This window comes from Hermetia illucens, chromosome 2 (genome assembly GCF_905115235.1).
Source record: "Hermetia illucens chromosome 2, iHerIll2.2.curated.20191125, whole genome shotgun sequence".
NCBI classification, from domain to species: domain Eukaryota; kingdom Metazoa; phylum Arthropoda; class Insecta; order Diptera; family Stratiomyidae; genus Hermetia; species Hermetia illucens.
The window spans coordinates 79,284,190-79,299,381 of NC_051850.1; the positions used below are offsets into that span (position 1 = coordinate 79,284,190).

The following is a 15,192-nucleotide window of genomic DNA, read 5'->3' on the forward strand; positions in this document are numbered from 1 at the left end:
CCCTCGATTTCCAAACTGCAATTAATTCAGCCCATTGTACCGAATTACCTCGCTGCCTTTAGCGATAAATAAAGTTAATAGCACCATTAATGATAATTAAAGTTAACAATGGCATTTTACAATATTTTCCAATTTTTCTTTCTTTCTTTATAATCATTCTAAGATTATGCATAAAAATTTGCAAAAAACGTAAAGCACAATATAGGGCATGATGTTGGAATCATCGTTATATGAAATATTCTCAGATATGAAGCCTACCAAACCTTTTATATCTAAAGTGCCCATTATTAAAACAGCTCATTTGGTAAGTCCTAAATTACATGCACATTAATCATGTACATAACGAACCATAACAAGAAGTGTTTGATGTGTTTGGTTGGATTCTTGGGAAATAATTGACAATCAATAAATTTCGTCAGTTACGTTTGGTTTTAAGAAGTGGTTGGAAACTTTTATAGAGTATGTTTCTGCAAGTTCAATCTCTACTGAAATAGGCATAATGATTTATATTAGAAAGCAATCTTTTACTTACATAATCTTCTGGTTTCAACAAAAGGCTGCGAATCTTCAATGAATTCGTATTCTCCAAACGGCTTCTACTTTGTGTTAAAAGACTTTTCACTTCCTTTTCTTCGTCGGATGATGCATTGGAAGACAATGACCCAAGCGAATAGATTTTCAATGCCTTGTCGCTAGTCCTAGAAATTCGCCTACGAATTGTAGAGCTATCTTCCGATTTTCGACGACGCGTTGAATTTGTATCAGTTTCAGAGGCTCTTCTTGAAAATTGTGGCAGACTGTTTGTTCCAAAGTCTAAGCGGCGAACAACTTCAGTAGAACCTTTAACTGTCCTCTCGACGCCTTTCACAGAACCATTATTAATGGAAGATCCACTTCCATGTGACGATCTATTAGCACGTATTTCATCATCTAACACAAGAAAAAATTAATACATCGATAATTTCTTCAACCGCCTCTTACCATTGGAATTTTTTTTCTTTAATTCTCTCCGCCGTTCATACTCCAATTCCAAAGCACGGCGACGTCGTATATGATCTACTGTACTTATAGAAGGTTGTTGAGGAAGTTTAGATTCAGATGCATTCAATGAATCCATTCGTGGCGGGGACAAAGAATCAAAATTATTCGCTGCTGATAGAGACGAACAGCAGTCTGACTGCGAATCCAAAAAATTACTAGAAAATGGACAAGGTTAACTCATGTCATACGAGATATGAGAAAATTTTCATTACCGATAATCATCACCAAACTCTAACAGTCTCCTTGCGGCGTCAGAATCCATTCCTTCTGAATAATTCTCAGAATTGTATTTTTCTTGGTAGTTATCCCAAGCTTGTTCCGAGAAACTGCTGTGATCTTCAGTGCCAGTGTTATCTCCTAAAGAAAATAAGAACTGTCAGATACAACTGAGAAGACAGAATCCATGATAAAATTAACTATGTATTGTAAAATGTGAATATTGATGGGAACAGCATATATTATTAACAACGGAGGAGACAATGTACCTCTTGATTTTACTTTGAGTGGTACAGCTTGGAAGAAAAAAGATCAATCGCTAACTTACAATAAACCCAAATATGTTATTATTTACCTCCTTGTTCATCATGCATATAATTAGCTAAAGCAGCTAACGAGCCCAACTTAGTCTCTTTGGCCAGTACGACAGTATTTGTGATGGACCCAATTTTGAAATCGGGTTTCGGCAAGATGTTTTCCTCTTCACTCTCTAATTCTTGCATTGATTTCCCTGGATTTTTCACTGATTTCCCTACAGAAATCATTGACAATGCTTTTGTGATATCTTCTACGATTTTTATATCACATGAAACTGATTGTTGTTCAAATAATTTATGAAGCAACCCATCAGATCCCGAGTCACTTTTTTTACTTGTCGTTTTTCTCCGTCTTGGCTTACGTCGTTTCAAGGAACCTTTACTGTCGGAACTTTTCACTGGGGTTTGCGGAGAATCATTCCTGCGAGAACGTTGATTTTGTGCTGATAATATATGCAGAGCTGATTCACTGATAGAATGAGTAGCTAACCCCTGATTGGCTCTTATCTTCTCGGAACTGATTTTATCACTTTCTGTTAACTGCGATAAACACGACACTGACCAAGGGCGATCTGAAGTACGTTTGCTCGTGCGACGTATAACCTGTAATTTCCAATTCAAATAAAAATATCAACAAACGCGGTTCAGAATTTTTAGAGAGAACATTTTACCTTTGCATAGCTCAAACTCGTGTTGCTGCCGCAATTCGGTATAGGTTCTGCGGAGCCTCCTATTATTTCTGTAGAAGTGCACTGTGAATTGCTATCAGCCGTCTGCATGCACGTGGCTACCGAATCTGTGAAACCTTCAGATGTGTCGGAATCACGCTCATTAGATTCCGATTCTGTATTTTCACCTGACGCCTCGCAATCCGTTGGAGGCTGAGATGTAGATGCTGCGTCTTCCCTTTGTGTTTCATATTCGAGCCATTCCTGAAGTAAAAGGAGAAACGCTGTAAGTAATGTTTTTCATATTTCAAGTAGGTAACCTACTTGAACCTTTTGTAAGTTAGTTCCAGACATGATTTGTTCACGCTTTTTAACCGTCGAGGAAATTTTAATAATGGAATGGCACTTAGATGGTGTTTTCATCAATTCATCTCGAACTAAATTTTCAGCATCAATAACGAGTTGTTTGATCGATTCCTAAAAACAAATTTTTATATAAATGGAAATATTTTATTAAAATTTATTTATTAGTAGCCGACCATTGAAAATGTTAGGAGATTTTATACTTCACTTCATTCATTAGTATAACAATTATACCGATAAAAGTCCATGTTCATGCTGTATTTTTCAATTAAAAAAATGTGCAGTAGTGAATAGTTGCAACATTTTGCTATGGCAATACTGAACTATTATAAATTCAATGAGGATGTGCACAAAATTCCATAATTAATAAATTTACTTTTTTTCAATTTATAAGCCGAGAATTTATCTCTTTTTCAACCAGAGCAAAAGTATTCATTGCATGACTGAACGCAAAAGCTCCGTACTATGACCACATAAGATGATAAAATTTCGCATTCAAATGTTTAAAGAATAGGAACGAATGTGTTGCTGTATTGTTCATTCGTTTAAATATCAGTATCAATACAGAGGGTGGCCAAATTATTAGAGCCACTCACATTTTTCATCTAATTTTAAGAACATATTTTTTTTTTCATATTAAGTATGCATAATTTAATTGCTATTATTATTGTTTTTGAAAGATATATGTTTCTACTATACTTTGCTTTGTTATATTTTTCTTCAATGTTCTGGTGACAATGCATTTTTGAACGTAGTTTATTGTGAAAACTGCTATTTTGTGATATAGTACGTGTTCAACATTGATTTAGAGATTATTTTTAAAAAGATAAAAAAAAATCAACACTGGCAACTCGACAGAATTAAAGTTGAGTGAAAAATTACAATTGACACCAAATGGGATGACAAGTGTGGTCGTGAAAGGTTAACATCGGATAGCGAAAAATAAGGGATATTCGTGTAAAAAATTGAAAGGCTTCTTCAGTGACCATAATTGGATAGATCCAGGAAGCCAGCATTTCAACATCAGTAAGGTTAACTCGATGTCGAGTAAAACAATTGGGTTTTCCATGTCGACGTTCAATAAAAGAAGCCTAATTCCTGCAACAGGTGCAAATAACATTTGAGTTTGATTGATGATCTTTAGAAAAACCTGTAACTAGACTTTTTTTTAATAAAAATAATCAGCCATTTAGTCTCTGTTTTGCAAAATTCGAACTCAACAATCTTTACGAAGTTTGTTTCTGATGAATTATCGGTATATTCATCAACTGACAAATCAAGCCTTGTAAGAAGACCTGTTCAAAAATTTAAAGAAGATTATATCGCAAAAAGTGTCAAATATACACTCAATATTATAGCCTCATCAATGCTTGATGACAAAAAAACTGCGCGCCTATAAATTGTCCAAAATGATTCAAGACCAATATATAAAGGTCTCGAAACCATGCCAAAAGGCCATAAACGAACAAAATTGTTTAGAAAAAAGCCAAACAAGATTTTTTGATCAGCTTAGTAATTCACCGGAACTTAACTCCACTAAAAGTCTTGGGCGATAAATTAAAAACAAAAAATTTTCAAGAAAAATATAATGAATAAGACACAGTTGACAGAAGTGCTTATGATGATTAAGCATAGAAGCGATGAAATAAAAATAAACTGCATTAAATGCATTAAAAGTATGCTAGAGTATGATTAAAGCTTGACTTAACATTAAATTTTAAGTATATTTCAAATGTCTATTCAATATTGTTTGACAACATAAATACTTTGGAAAAATTGGTAACATGTTGGTTACCTTTCCTTGCATATAAGCTGAAATTTTGCACTTTTTCAAAGGTGGTTCTAATAATTTGGCCACCCACTGTGTATACCATATGGTTGGTTCATCTTTTTAGTGTTTTGTGTGAAATAAAACTTAATAAAAATGTATTCACTATATGACTACTTGCCTGTCATATGGTATTTATTCTGTTAACTGTTAAACATATTGTCAGGAAATTTTATAGGAAAACAGAAAATATTCTATATATATCGGTGCAATTAAGGGACGCAAATCCGTCGCGTCGAATTGATACTAACAACATTTCCAAAGGGCAATTTCATGACTTCAGAGTACGGCAATAGTAGAATATATGGTCTTGCTCTACAGGAACCGATCACTACTGTAATTCAAAAGTTCAAACTTTCATAGAAACTTTATACACCACATCATAACGGTTCTCTGATCTGATAGGCCCAGACCCACCCTTTAAAGAACAGCGACAATTCTTTCTCTCACCATACCAAACAGTGGAGGCTATTATCGCAGCAATGACGTAACAGACTTCGCAAAAAATATCTCAATTGAGTAATAATCGCGCAGGCGTCATAACATACTACACCTGTACATGTTTTTGGCAGTAATTTCCTATAATAGATTCGTATTTCTGAAAATATGGCTTACAAAATGCATGCTGAAGATGAAACCCCAACATGCGACGATCACTATCAAACCTACAAGTGGGGATACCGGAAGCTTTGCTTCGAGTATAAAGATTTTGTGTTCATCTTATGTGAGAAACTCTCTATGAACGATTTTCTATTCGTACATTTGTTAATATTACAAAATATTCCGTCATATTTTGCCAAACTCCAAGATAATAATAAATAAATAACATAAGCAAAAGCAATAATGTTTAAACAACGACATAAGTCCTGTGTTTATCCTAAATAAACACATTGTCTATTACGCATTTTCAACAACTTTGTGATGTCGCCAGAGCGCATAGTGTTGATGATGCTTTAATTAAGTGGATCCATGCTATGGTAACGCAGAGATTGCTGTGCGCTGAGGTGGGTGTCGATCGCTATCTGACTGTAGAAGCACTTTAATGCCCCTAAGAAAATGTACTTTCGCCACTTGTCAATACACGCTCAAGCTTATGCTGATGATGTGGCTGTGCTTACTGTTCATCAGGATCTTAGAGCGGGTGTAGGAATATAGAACGTGCCGTTGATTTGATAGACAGTTGGTGCCTCAGACATGGTCTTTCAGTTAATCCAAATAAAACCACAATGGTATTATTCACAAAAAAGAGGAAACTGGATGGACTTTGTCTCCCTGAGATGAGGGGTACTACTCTTCAACTCTCCGAAGAAGTGAAATATCTGGGAGTCACTCTAGATAAAAAAACTTCTTTGGAATAAACATATACAGACAAAGATGAAACGAGCTCTCACCTTTGCCTCGACATGGGGACTCAGGCCTCATGTGGTAATGTTGATATACGTTGCTATCATTAGGCTGGTGTTTGTTTATGCATCCGTAGTATAGTGGGTTAAGGGGAGATAAAAAGGTTTTCACCGTAAACTAGTCGCACTACAAAGGACTGTGTGTCTGCGTATCTGGCGCCATGAACACGACAACCGGCGCAGCTCTAAATGCACTACTCAATTTGCAACCACTGGATATATTTATTCAAAGCACTGCAATGAGAGCAGCTCATAGACTAATTCGATTAGATCTACGGGGAAACAACGGATGTGGTAGGCGCAGAGCATTGGAAGAGTTACTGGAAGTACTGAGTACTTCCGATTCTCGTGTCCCCATACATCTGTTTGATATGAAGTTACCGTGAAGCGTAGAGAGAACTGGGAAGTCCCAGAGTAATTCGTGGCGGGATATACGGAAGTCTTTTACACCGATGGCTCAAAAACAGAACAGGATTCTGGAGTCGGAGTCTACCTCTCGAATAAAAACGAGAAGTGCGTTTTTCCCTTGGAACAATGTGCAACGGTCTTTCAGGCTGAAGTGTATGCGGTACTAAGGGCAGCAAACTGGGTGATTGACGAGCGGTTGAATGGTAGGCGCATCGCAATCTGCAGTGATAGCCAAGCTGCATTGATGGGGTTGAGTAGTCCTTTGATCACCTCGAAAATCGTTCAAGAATACAGAAACAGTTTGAACTCTATCTCTAGATTCAATATGGTGGAACTACTCTAGGTACCTGACCACCGTGGCGTAGAGGGAAATGAAATTCCAGATTCTTTGGCGAAACAGGGGTCAATCTCCCCCATGCCGGGACCGGAACCAGCAATTGGAGCATCAGTAGCATTGGCTAAGTCTGTCTTCAAAAATTGGGAACAAGCTTCTCACAATGACAGGTGGCAGAGCCTAAATGTTGCTCGACACACCAAACTTTCCCTGCCAGAACCAAACATGCATACCGCAAAGTTTATCCTGTCGAAAAGCAGTAGGACTTACAGATGTATTGTGGGCATTCTGACAGGCCATAATTCACTAGCTGAGCATATGTTCAGAATAGGAATTACTCAAGATGATACGTGTCCCTCCTGTAATGAGGAAGCAGAATCCACGGAGCATTTCGTATGTGAATGCCCCGCTTATGGACGCATCAGACATCAAATCTTTGCTATCGATGTTCTCCAGTTGCGACTGGTAGCATCACATCCACTAACGGATATCCTGTGATACGTTAACGAATCCGGAATATTCCGTTAGATGGGGGCGGCGAAGCTATAGCTTCTCCCCCACCACAAACACACACACACACACATCTAAATTGATCTAACGCATCTTCACGCATTTTACTCCATGCACAAAACCATATATATATATGTCAAGCAAGTAAATTAAAAAGCGCTGCTAATTAAAGTGATTGATTGATATGCAAATAAATAAAAAAAAACAGAAACTGAAACGTCTTCATGGACCCCGCCGTTCATATTAGTTCACTTTATATGATAATGACATCATACACGGCTTAGGGTTTAATAAATTTATTTGAAATGCGGAACTTTGACCATCTATAACTTCATTAATAATAATCAGATTGCCTTCAAACTTTCCAAAATTATGTCCAATATTATCATCTATGCTGATGCTAAACTTTGCACTTCTACAATCAATTTAAGGGGGCTCTTCCGGTAAATTTTGAAAACATGGTAATATACTATTATTAACTTTATTTGTGCATATACGGAATGGGATGTATTTTGAGCCCTAGATTTCATATAGTTGCATCACTGTTATTTTTTTCAGATTTTTCGGTTGGATAGGTTCTGAGAGCGAGACCTCTCCTATGTTTCACCCAATATTAGAAATGAGTTTTGGAAAATACTAATCGAATCCTTTCATTTGATATCCCACACAACAATATTCGGTGAAAAAAAAGCCCCCATTCAAAGGCAACATAAAATCACGACACTCGCTGTAAAAGGACCCACAGACCACATGTTCTCACCAAATTTCGCGACAATCTGTTCAGCCTTTTCTGAGTAAATCGGGTGTGACAGACAGTCAACGGACAGATAGGCATTAAACCGATTTTAATAAGATTTTGTTTCACACAAAACCTTAAAAGGATATGGGGAGGAATGAATTTTTCATGAATGCAATTTTAATATTCCATTCGAATGTCAATTATTCTCGGTAATTATGACGTCAGCAACTGTATTTGCATGGCTTAGCATGCAGTGAATTCTTCATGAATGCAATTTTAATATTCCATTCGAATGTCAATTATGCTCGGTAATTATCACGTCAGCAACTTATTTGCATGGCTTAGGATGCAGTAAATTCGCGCGAAATTGATAAATTTAATAGCTTCCATGAAACTTGGCACGCATATGCACGATACTGTCCTCATCCGCTTCCTAGGATGAAATCAAGGAGGCTTTTCTGTCCAATCTCTGGAAGTTGGTAATATACAATTAGAAAATTTGTTTGAGCAGGTATCGGAATGGGACATATTTTGGGGTTTCGATTCCAAATAAGGGTTTTACAAAAAACCTTAAAAAAGGCTGGGGACAAATAGATTCTTCATAAATGACTCCCTAATATTTCACGCGAAAGTCAATTATTCTCGTTATATATGACGTCAGCAAATCATTTGCATGACTTCAGATGCAGTAAATTCGCCCGAAGTTGCTAAGTTTGAAGTGCTAAAACTTTGGCGTTAATGGCCAGATTTTCATGTATGTTGCTGCAAAATTCGGTAGTCCTAGGATGAATATAAGAGGGGTTTTCAGTCAGTTTCTAAAAGTTGGTAATATACTATTAGTAAATTGATTTGGGAAGATATCAAAATGGGTCATATTTTGCGGCCTAGATTTCATCTAAGCGCGCCACCTTGATTTTTTTTTTGGATTTTTAGATTGGATAGTTTCCGAAAATGAGTCCTGTCTCACTTTAAGTGTGTACATTCTGACTCCTTACTCGCGCACTTTACAATTCACGCCAAAAATAACATCATATTCGGAAAGTACTAATGACTTTACTTGCATGATGAACTTTGCCTGGTGGACATCGTACTGTTGCTAACAAAGGTATAATAGGTCAAAATTGTCGCTTCTGTACCAAATCCAAGACTTTTAATATCACTATCACGCAAAAGTGAATATTGTCACATAATATATACATATATAATTCTGATGGGACAAAAATCTACTCAAATATTTTTATATAAGAAATACACAAAACCTTTCATACCTGAAGCGCGTAACTTTCGGTATCCCGACTTGTTTAAAATGTTTCCGATCACTATTCATATTTCACTTGAATTGGTATAGTTGCCCCAAATTTTCATTAGTCCAAAATATCGGACTCTATTCACAAAAAAAAATGTCAAAAACTTGGAAAATGTTCACCTGTGTGGTTGATGTACTACAAAGTGTTTCCGAAGGACTAATACTTGCGCGAGACAAAAACGGACACCAGCAAACCAACACAATATTATCCTCAAAATTATTTTGAAAAAGGGGATTTGTTAAACACCAATCATTCCAAGTAATCATTGATCCATTTGCACTGATTTATAATAGGACTATTTAACATTTATGTAGATCACATGAACTAAACAAGATTAAAATGAGTTTATATCTCTGAAGTAAGCGCAGAATCAACGCTATAACGATAGTGAATATAATATTATCTTATCAACTTTCCTGCATTTTATCAATTCATTTCACGAGCTTCGCCTTTCTCTATATTTATTTCTGGGTAGAGATAAGATAAAATTTCAATAGAAAGGGAAACATTCATAATTCTTTGATACCATGACCACAAATTTATATCTAGAAGCCATTTGAGATCGATATTTTAATATCGGAATCCCTGAAATCAATTCTATGTCAATTGTTCATTTTAATCAGTAGTGTTTTCATATTCAATTCATAAAAAAAAAACAATTCTTATCATTTTCCGTAAATCGTTGGGTGATTGGATCATCATATGTTATATGATAAAAAACTATTTCTAAATCACATTATATCTAACAAAATTCTACCTCGTCATGTTAAGATTGGGTATAATAACTTTTAACATAATGTAAATTCAACGAGTAAAAATAGATCAATATTAAAGAGTGCATGTTGACCTCAAACTAGAAACAATATCAGAACCCATGTGGAATGTTCTGGTGCTACACGGCTATGATAGATAAGATCTGTGGTCTACCACTACAACGGGTTCACGGCATCGTCTTATGGCAGAGACTGAGCTTTGTTAAAAAATGGCTCCTTCAGACTTACGATGAAAAGTGGCTTTCAATGTAGGATTTGCACAACATAAGAAGTAGGTTCTTAAAACGCTGGGGGGCCGGAAACGAGACGTTTGAATGGAATGGCCAGGCAACTCACCCATAACCACATCGAAAATTTATGCGCAGTAGCAAAAGGTTCAATGTTCAAAGAACCGTTACCAACCAATCGCCAGTCTCTAATTGAACGAGTACGGACTAGGTGAGACCAACTTAACAGCGACCATATTTTTAGACTCTGAGTTATTTCCCTAAGCCGGATAATTGAATATTAAGAAATGAGAGGGCATCACGTTAAATATTAATATAATGAGGTTTTTACAATTTTTTAAATATTTAAAAATTTATGATGATGTTCGAATTTTTGGAAGTACGGTTCGTTCCATTTTGCCAACCTAACTTTTGGACGCAAATTCTTCACAATCGTAAAAACAACCTTCGGCCTTACGAATAGGAACACATAGAAAATTTGATCGATGTAGAGAATCAGCAGAATAACATAATTCCGGCAATTATCGTATCGTATTGTACTTGTTTCGGAGAATAGATAGCAATTCAATGGATAATAAGCATTTATTTGGGAAAGAAATCAATAACTTAACCTGGATAAAAAGACAATTAACGCGACCCGCTTTGACACTTCCAAATGAACAAAATATGAACATTTATCTACATTTTAGCGAAATTTCACTGATTTTCAAAAACCCCATATTAGGAGCGCGAATACATATTTGCATTAATTATAAAGTTTTGATTACTTGGCAAATATCTGAAAATTAGACCAAAAATTAATAAACCTAATTAAGGCCAATATAATAATCGTTGGGACAACAATACAAATGGATAAGGGCCTTGAAGTGTGTTAGAACACTTCATTCAAGACTGTAAAGGTACGTTACAGGATTACAGTACTCTGTGGGCAATGTGGTCAGCATTGCGCTCGCCCGAGATTATTACCCTGATTTGATTCAGGTACTCATTCACAGTTGATTCGACTGGTATCTGACATCAAATCACGATATAAACTCCACTGCCACCAGTGAGATTCAAACCGCGACCTTCCGTGCGACAGCTTTGTGCTTTAACCACTCAGCTATCCGCACAGAAGGCAATATATCCACTTAAAAGAAAAACAAATATTCGGGTGTTTGTTTTTGTTGTTTTTCACAGCTTTTAGCAAAAACTTTCTGGAAAAGGATTCTCTGTCTTCAAATAACCAAAATCCTATATTTAGCCCTCAAAAAGAAAATAGTACTGATGTCGCTGCATATAATGATGATGAATCGAGAAAAATTAAGCAAATAACATCTGTAGCCGATTTCGGTCACGATGCGATTCCGTTGTCTCTACTATGATGAGACATCAGCTATTAATACAGTTGCTTTCCAACTGCTGTAGTCCACCATTAAGTGAGACTTATAATCAATCAATCATCAAGGAAAGATAACATCCACTCAACTTTAAATAGACAATGGCAGGAAAATTCACAAATTAAATCCTACCTTATTCGTAATTCCTTCAGGTGAATTTGCCAGGTTTTTTTTTAATATTTCATCACTTTTCTCGTTTAGGTTTCCAATGTATGTGCCTTCATTTTCCTGAAACAAAAAAAAATGGAAATGAAGATACACAAGTTTTTAAATAAAATTTTTCAGTTTGTTTGGTTGATCCAAGTGAAGTGGCTTTCCAACAAAGTACAATAAGTTCTGAAGAGTTTTAGTTTCTCGACAAATGTCCTCCTTTGTAAAGCATGGAGCATCCACCTAGTCTCCTTTCAAATTTTAATTTTTCAGTTTTATTATCTTCACACTTAATGTGCAAATAATAAACCTACTTTTTTCACAGCTACCAAATCTGACATTTTCCTCTAATAGCTCCTGACTTTTTTTAAAGTGTTGCTACGCTCTGTCAGACGTAAAAGTTTAAAGTTATCTTTTATAATTTATTTTACATAGAACAATTTTCGTAAAATCATGGATAAGTCAAAAATGCGTGTTGCTTTTGAGTATAAGTATCATGGGGGTGAGAATATAGTTAATGAATCCATTATTCGTGGTTGATTTGCGAGATTTCGTTCGGGTAATTTTAGCCTTGAAAATGTACCCTGTGGAAGATCCGAAGCTATTGTCAATAACGAAGAATTAAGAGCCGTGTTGAAAACAAATACTTCGCAAAGCACTCATGAATTAGCAGCAACGTTTCACGTATCACTCAAACTGTAATTGAAAATTGGAAAAATTTCGCCAAAGCAAAAAAGCAGGACAGACGGGTACCTGTATAGGAGCGGCACAAGCGAACTCGTTTTGAAGCTTGAATTTTTTACTCTCACGAAATAAAAGACTACCTTTTTAAATCGGATTGTTGTGTGATGAAAAGTGGACCATATATGATAATTGCAAACGCTCAGCATAAGGATGTAGCACCAAAACTACCAAAAGAAGCTAATGGCGTTATTCATTTCAGTTTTATGAAACCTGATTAATTAATTACGTTCGAATTATATTGCTATGTTTTGGAAAAAATTATTAGAAAGTTGGCTATCAAGCAACCAAGACTGGTAAAGAGACATGAACAAGACAAGAAAGCTGTGTTGATGCATCTGGTGAATATATCGATCAATTGTATTTGATTCTTCTTACAATAAAATGAAGGAAACTTTTTATTCGAAATCGTACATTTCATTTGACCCAATATTAACACTCTCTTAAGCAAGCCACAGATATTCTTCTATATTGACTTCTCGTACATGTCCGTTATTTTCAAAATTCAATCTAATGGAATAATTTCTTGTTTAACGAAGGGATGAACGACCTTACATATTTACTTCAATATACGTTGCATTTGATCTTCTACTGACTTCACACTCAACACCAATTATTAGGAATAGGACAAAATATAAAGACTCGAATGCAAAAAATCTAAGTCATCTTAAATTATTGCTTATTATGTTATTTTTTCTTTTTTTCAACTTAATAAAATTTGTTGATTTTTTGGCATAAAAGGACAAATAATAAAATATGCAACGAGAAACGAAGAACAAAATAAAACGAAGAACAAAATAAACATAATTTGTTGATTAAAAATAAAAAAAAATTCTCTAAATTTTACTTAGAAGCAAAGGCCAAAAAATTTATAGCCATCAATATGTTCTCTCCCCTTGCTAGAATCACAGTCACCTTGTGTATCATCCTTGTGGATTTTCGAGTTTATTTGTAAATGTTGGCCCTCACCTATATGTGTGCTGGTTCAAACCCAACCTTTTTATTAATTAATCTAATAAATTCTTCTTAATGAAATTCAAGGTGTGTTGTTTTTTTTGCACTCGAGTGTAAAATAAATAAATATAATTTCCAAAATTTAGATTTTAAAGCAAAAAGATTAGTTTCAAAACGGACTGGAAATTTTATATAAATTACCTGGTTTGGAATTGTATCTTCACTACTTAGTTTTGACGAATTTATAACTTCCTCAACTATTTTCTCCTCCATATCGTTTGTTGTTCCTATCTTTGTTGCTGATTCTTCCAATATTATTGGCGATGCTAGTTTTCCAATCGAGTTACTATTACTTTTCTTTTCAATTTGTGTATTATTTTCCTTATCAAAATCTTCTCTTATTATATATTTTCCATCTGTACAATCATTAGAGAAGAACCAACCCTCATCATCTGATGATGGATCATCTGATTTCAGTACCTAAGATAAAAATGGAAAATGGAGGTTAATTATTATTTCACATAATGCCTGGAAAGAGGCCACTACTTAATCATTGATGTAAAATGTACATATCCCCAACATTATTCAACATACTGAAACTAATGATTAAAATAGGTCGAAATATTCGAGAATCGTTAATTCAGTTCTGTACCGTGAACAAGTCTATACTTCAACTTAGTACGAACAACTTGTCCGAATGAACTAATTGTACAAGGGTCGATATAAAAGATTTCATGTATTTATTTGGATGCTTGACAGCTCTATTTGTATGTAGTTCGTAATGTATACTTAGTGGGATATTAACATTCTGCAACAATTGTCGTGAAAATTTTCTTCTTTTAAATAATAAAAAAGTGAATTAAGGGTGGCCAATTTAGCTACTTGAACAGTTTCCTTTACACGCGAAAAGTTTTTCAAAGCCATTATTATCTGAATTAACATTTGGTTTGGAACAGAGTTTAAAGGTTAATAATTCCGGAGTATACAAGTAATATTCAAAGATTTGCTTAACTTAATATTTCGAATGTTAGTAGAGCTACTACCGAGTAAAAGAGCAAAAAAGGAAAAGAAACATACATCGCTTCCTTGAGATGACAATCCCAAATTCTCATTATCCGTATCCAAATGCTTGAAATAAAATATGGCACAATTTTTCGATTTGCGATCAGATCGATTGAACTTTGATATATCTGTTGCAGTCCTCTCACGTTTTTTTGTGACTCCAACAGATTTCTGTTGATCAATTTCTTCGAGAATTGTTTTTTGTATTATTTTCAAACTAGTACTATTCTCTGCGGTTGCTTCAAAGATCAGAGAGCTAGATTTCTTTGCGGCTGAACAGCCAAAGTCCATAGTTTCATTAACCACCAATTGGTTATAATCCTTTTTTGCAGCATAGCATTTCTCCTGTCTTCGTATATCCCGATTTTTTCCTTTGTTCAGACTTCCATCCTCGAATTCACTGCTTTCGGAATCGGCGTCGAATTCAATTGCATTCAAGTCGGAATATTTATGACGACGGCTGCGAGAATGAGGTGACGGTAGGAACCGCAATGAAAACTTTTTTTGAAAGCTGCAGCTATTCACACTGTCTTCCTGTAAAGAAAGAAACTATTTAATTAATCGAATTTCCGCAATTAGCGAACTTAAAACATCATTATTTAATATCCAAATGAAAGGAGTTGAATTCCTAAAATGCCATTCAATTGGGCAGTTTTTGAGACAGAGGACTATTATCATACGTCCGTATTCTCTTACCTCGCCATCAATCTCAACAAGTCGCAAACCGGAAGAGCAACAAAAAGACACAAAAGCAAGGAAAAGACACAAAAAA

General features: G+C 35.3%; 1 protein-coding gene across 1 annotated transcript in view; it reads right to left on the reverse strand.

Annotated features, from left to right (window-relative positions):
• The window catches only part of LOC119648640, a 358,882-nt gene that overhangs the window by 55,866 nt on the left and 287,824 nt on the right, over nucleotides 1-15,192 (reverse strand). The window contains exons 8-17 of the mRNA XM_038050411.1: nucleotides 14,436-14,954; nucleotides 13,560-13,838; nucleotides 11,646-11,741; nucleotides 2,567-2,719; nucleotides 2,246-2,506; nucleotides 1,613-2,177; nucleotides 1,527-1,553; nucleotides 1,254-1,398; nucleotides 982-1,196; nucleotides 533-930 (exon numbers count right to left, since the gene is read on the reverse strand). Coding sequence (XP_037906339.1) covers nucleotides 533-930; nucleotides 982-1,196; nucleotides 1,254-1,398; nucleotides 1,527-1,553; nucleotides 1,613-2,177; nucleotides 2,246-2,506; nucleotides 2,567-2,719; nucleotides 11,646-11,741; nucleotides 13,560-13,838; nucleotides 14,436-14,954 — 2,658 coding nt within the window. The remainder of the gene's footprint in view (nucleotides 1-532; nucleotides 931-981; nucleotides 1,197-1,253; nucleotides 1,399-1,526; nucleotides 1,554-1,612; nucleotides 2,178-2,245; nucleotides 2,507-2,566; nucleotides 2,720-11,645; nucleotides 11,742-13,559; nucleotides 13,839-14,435; nucleotides 14,955-15,192) is intronic.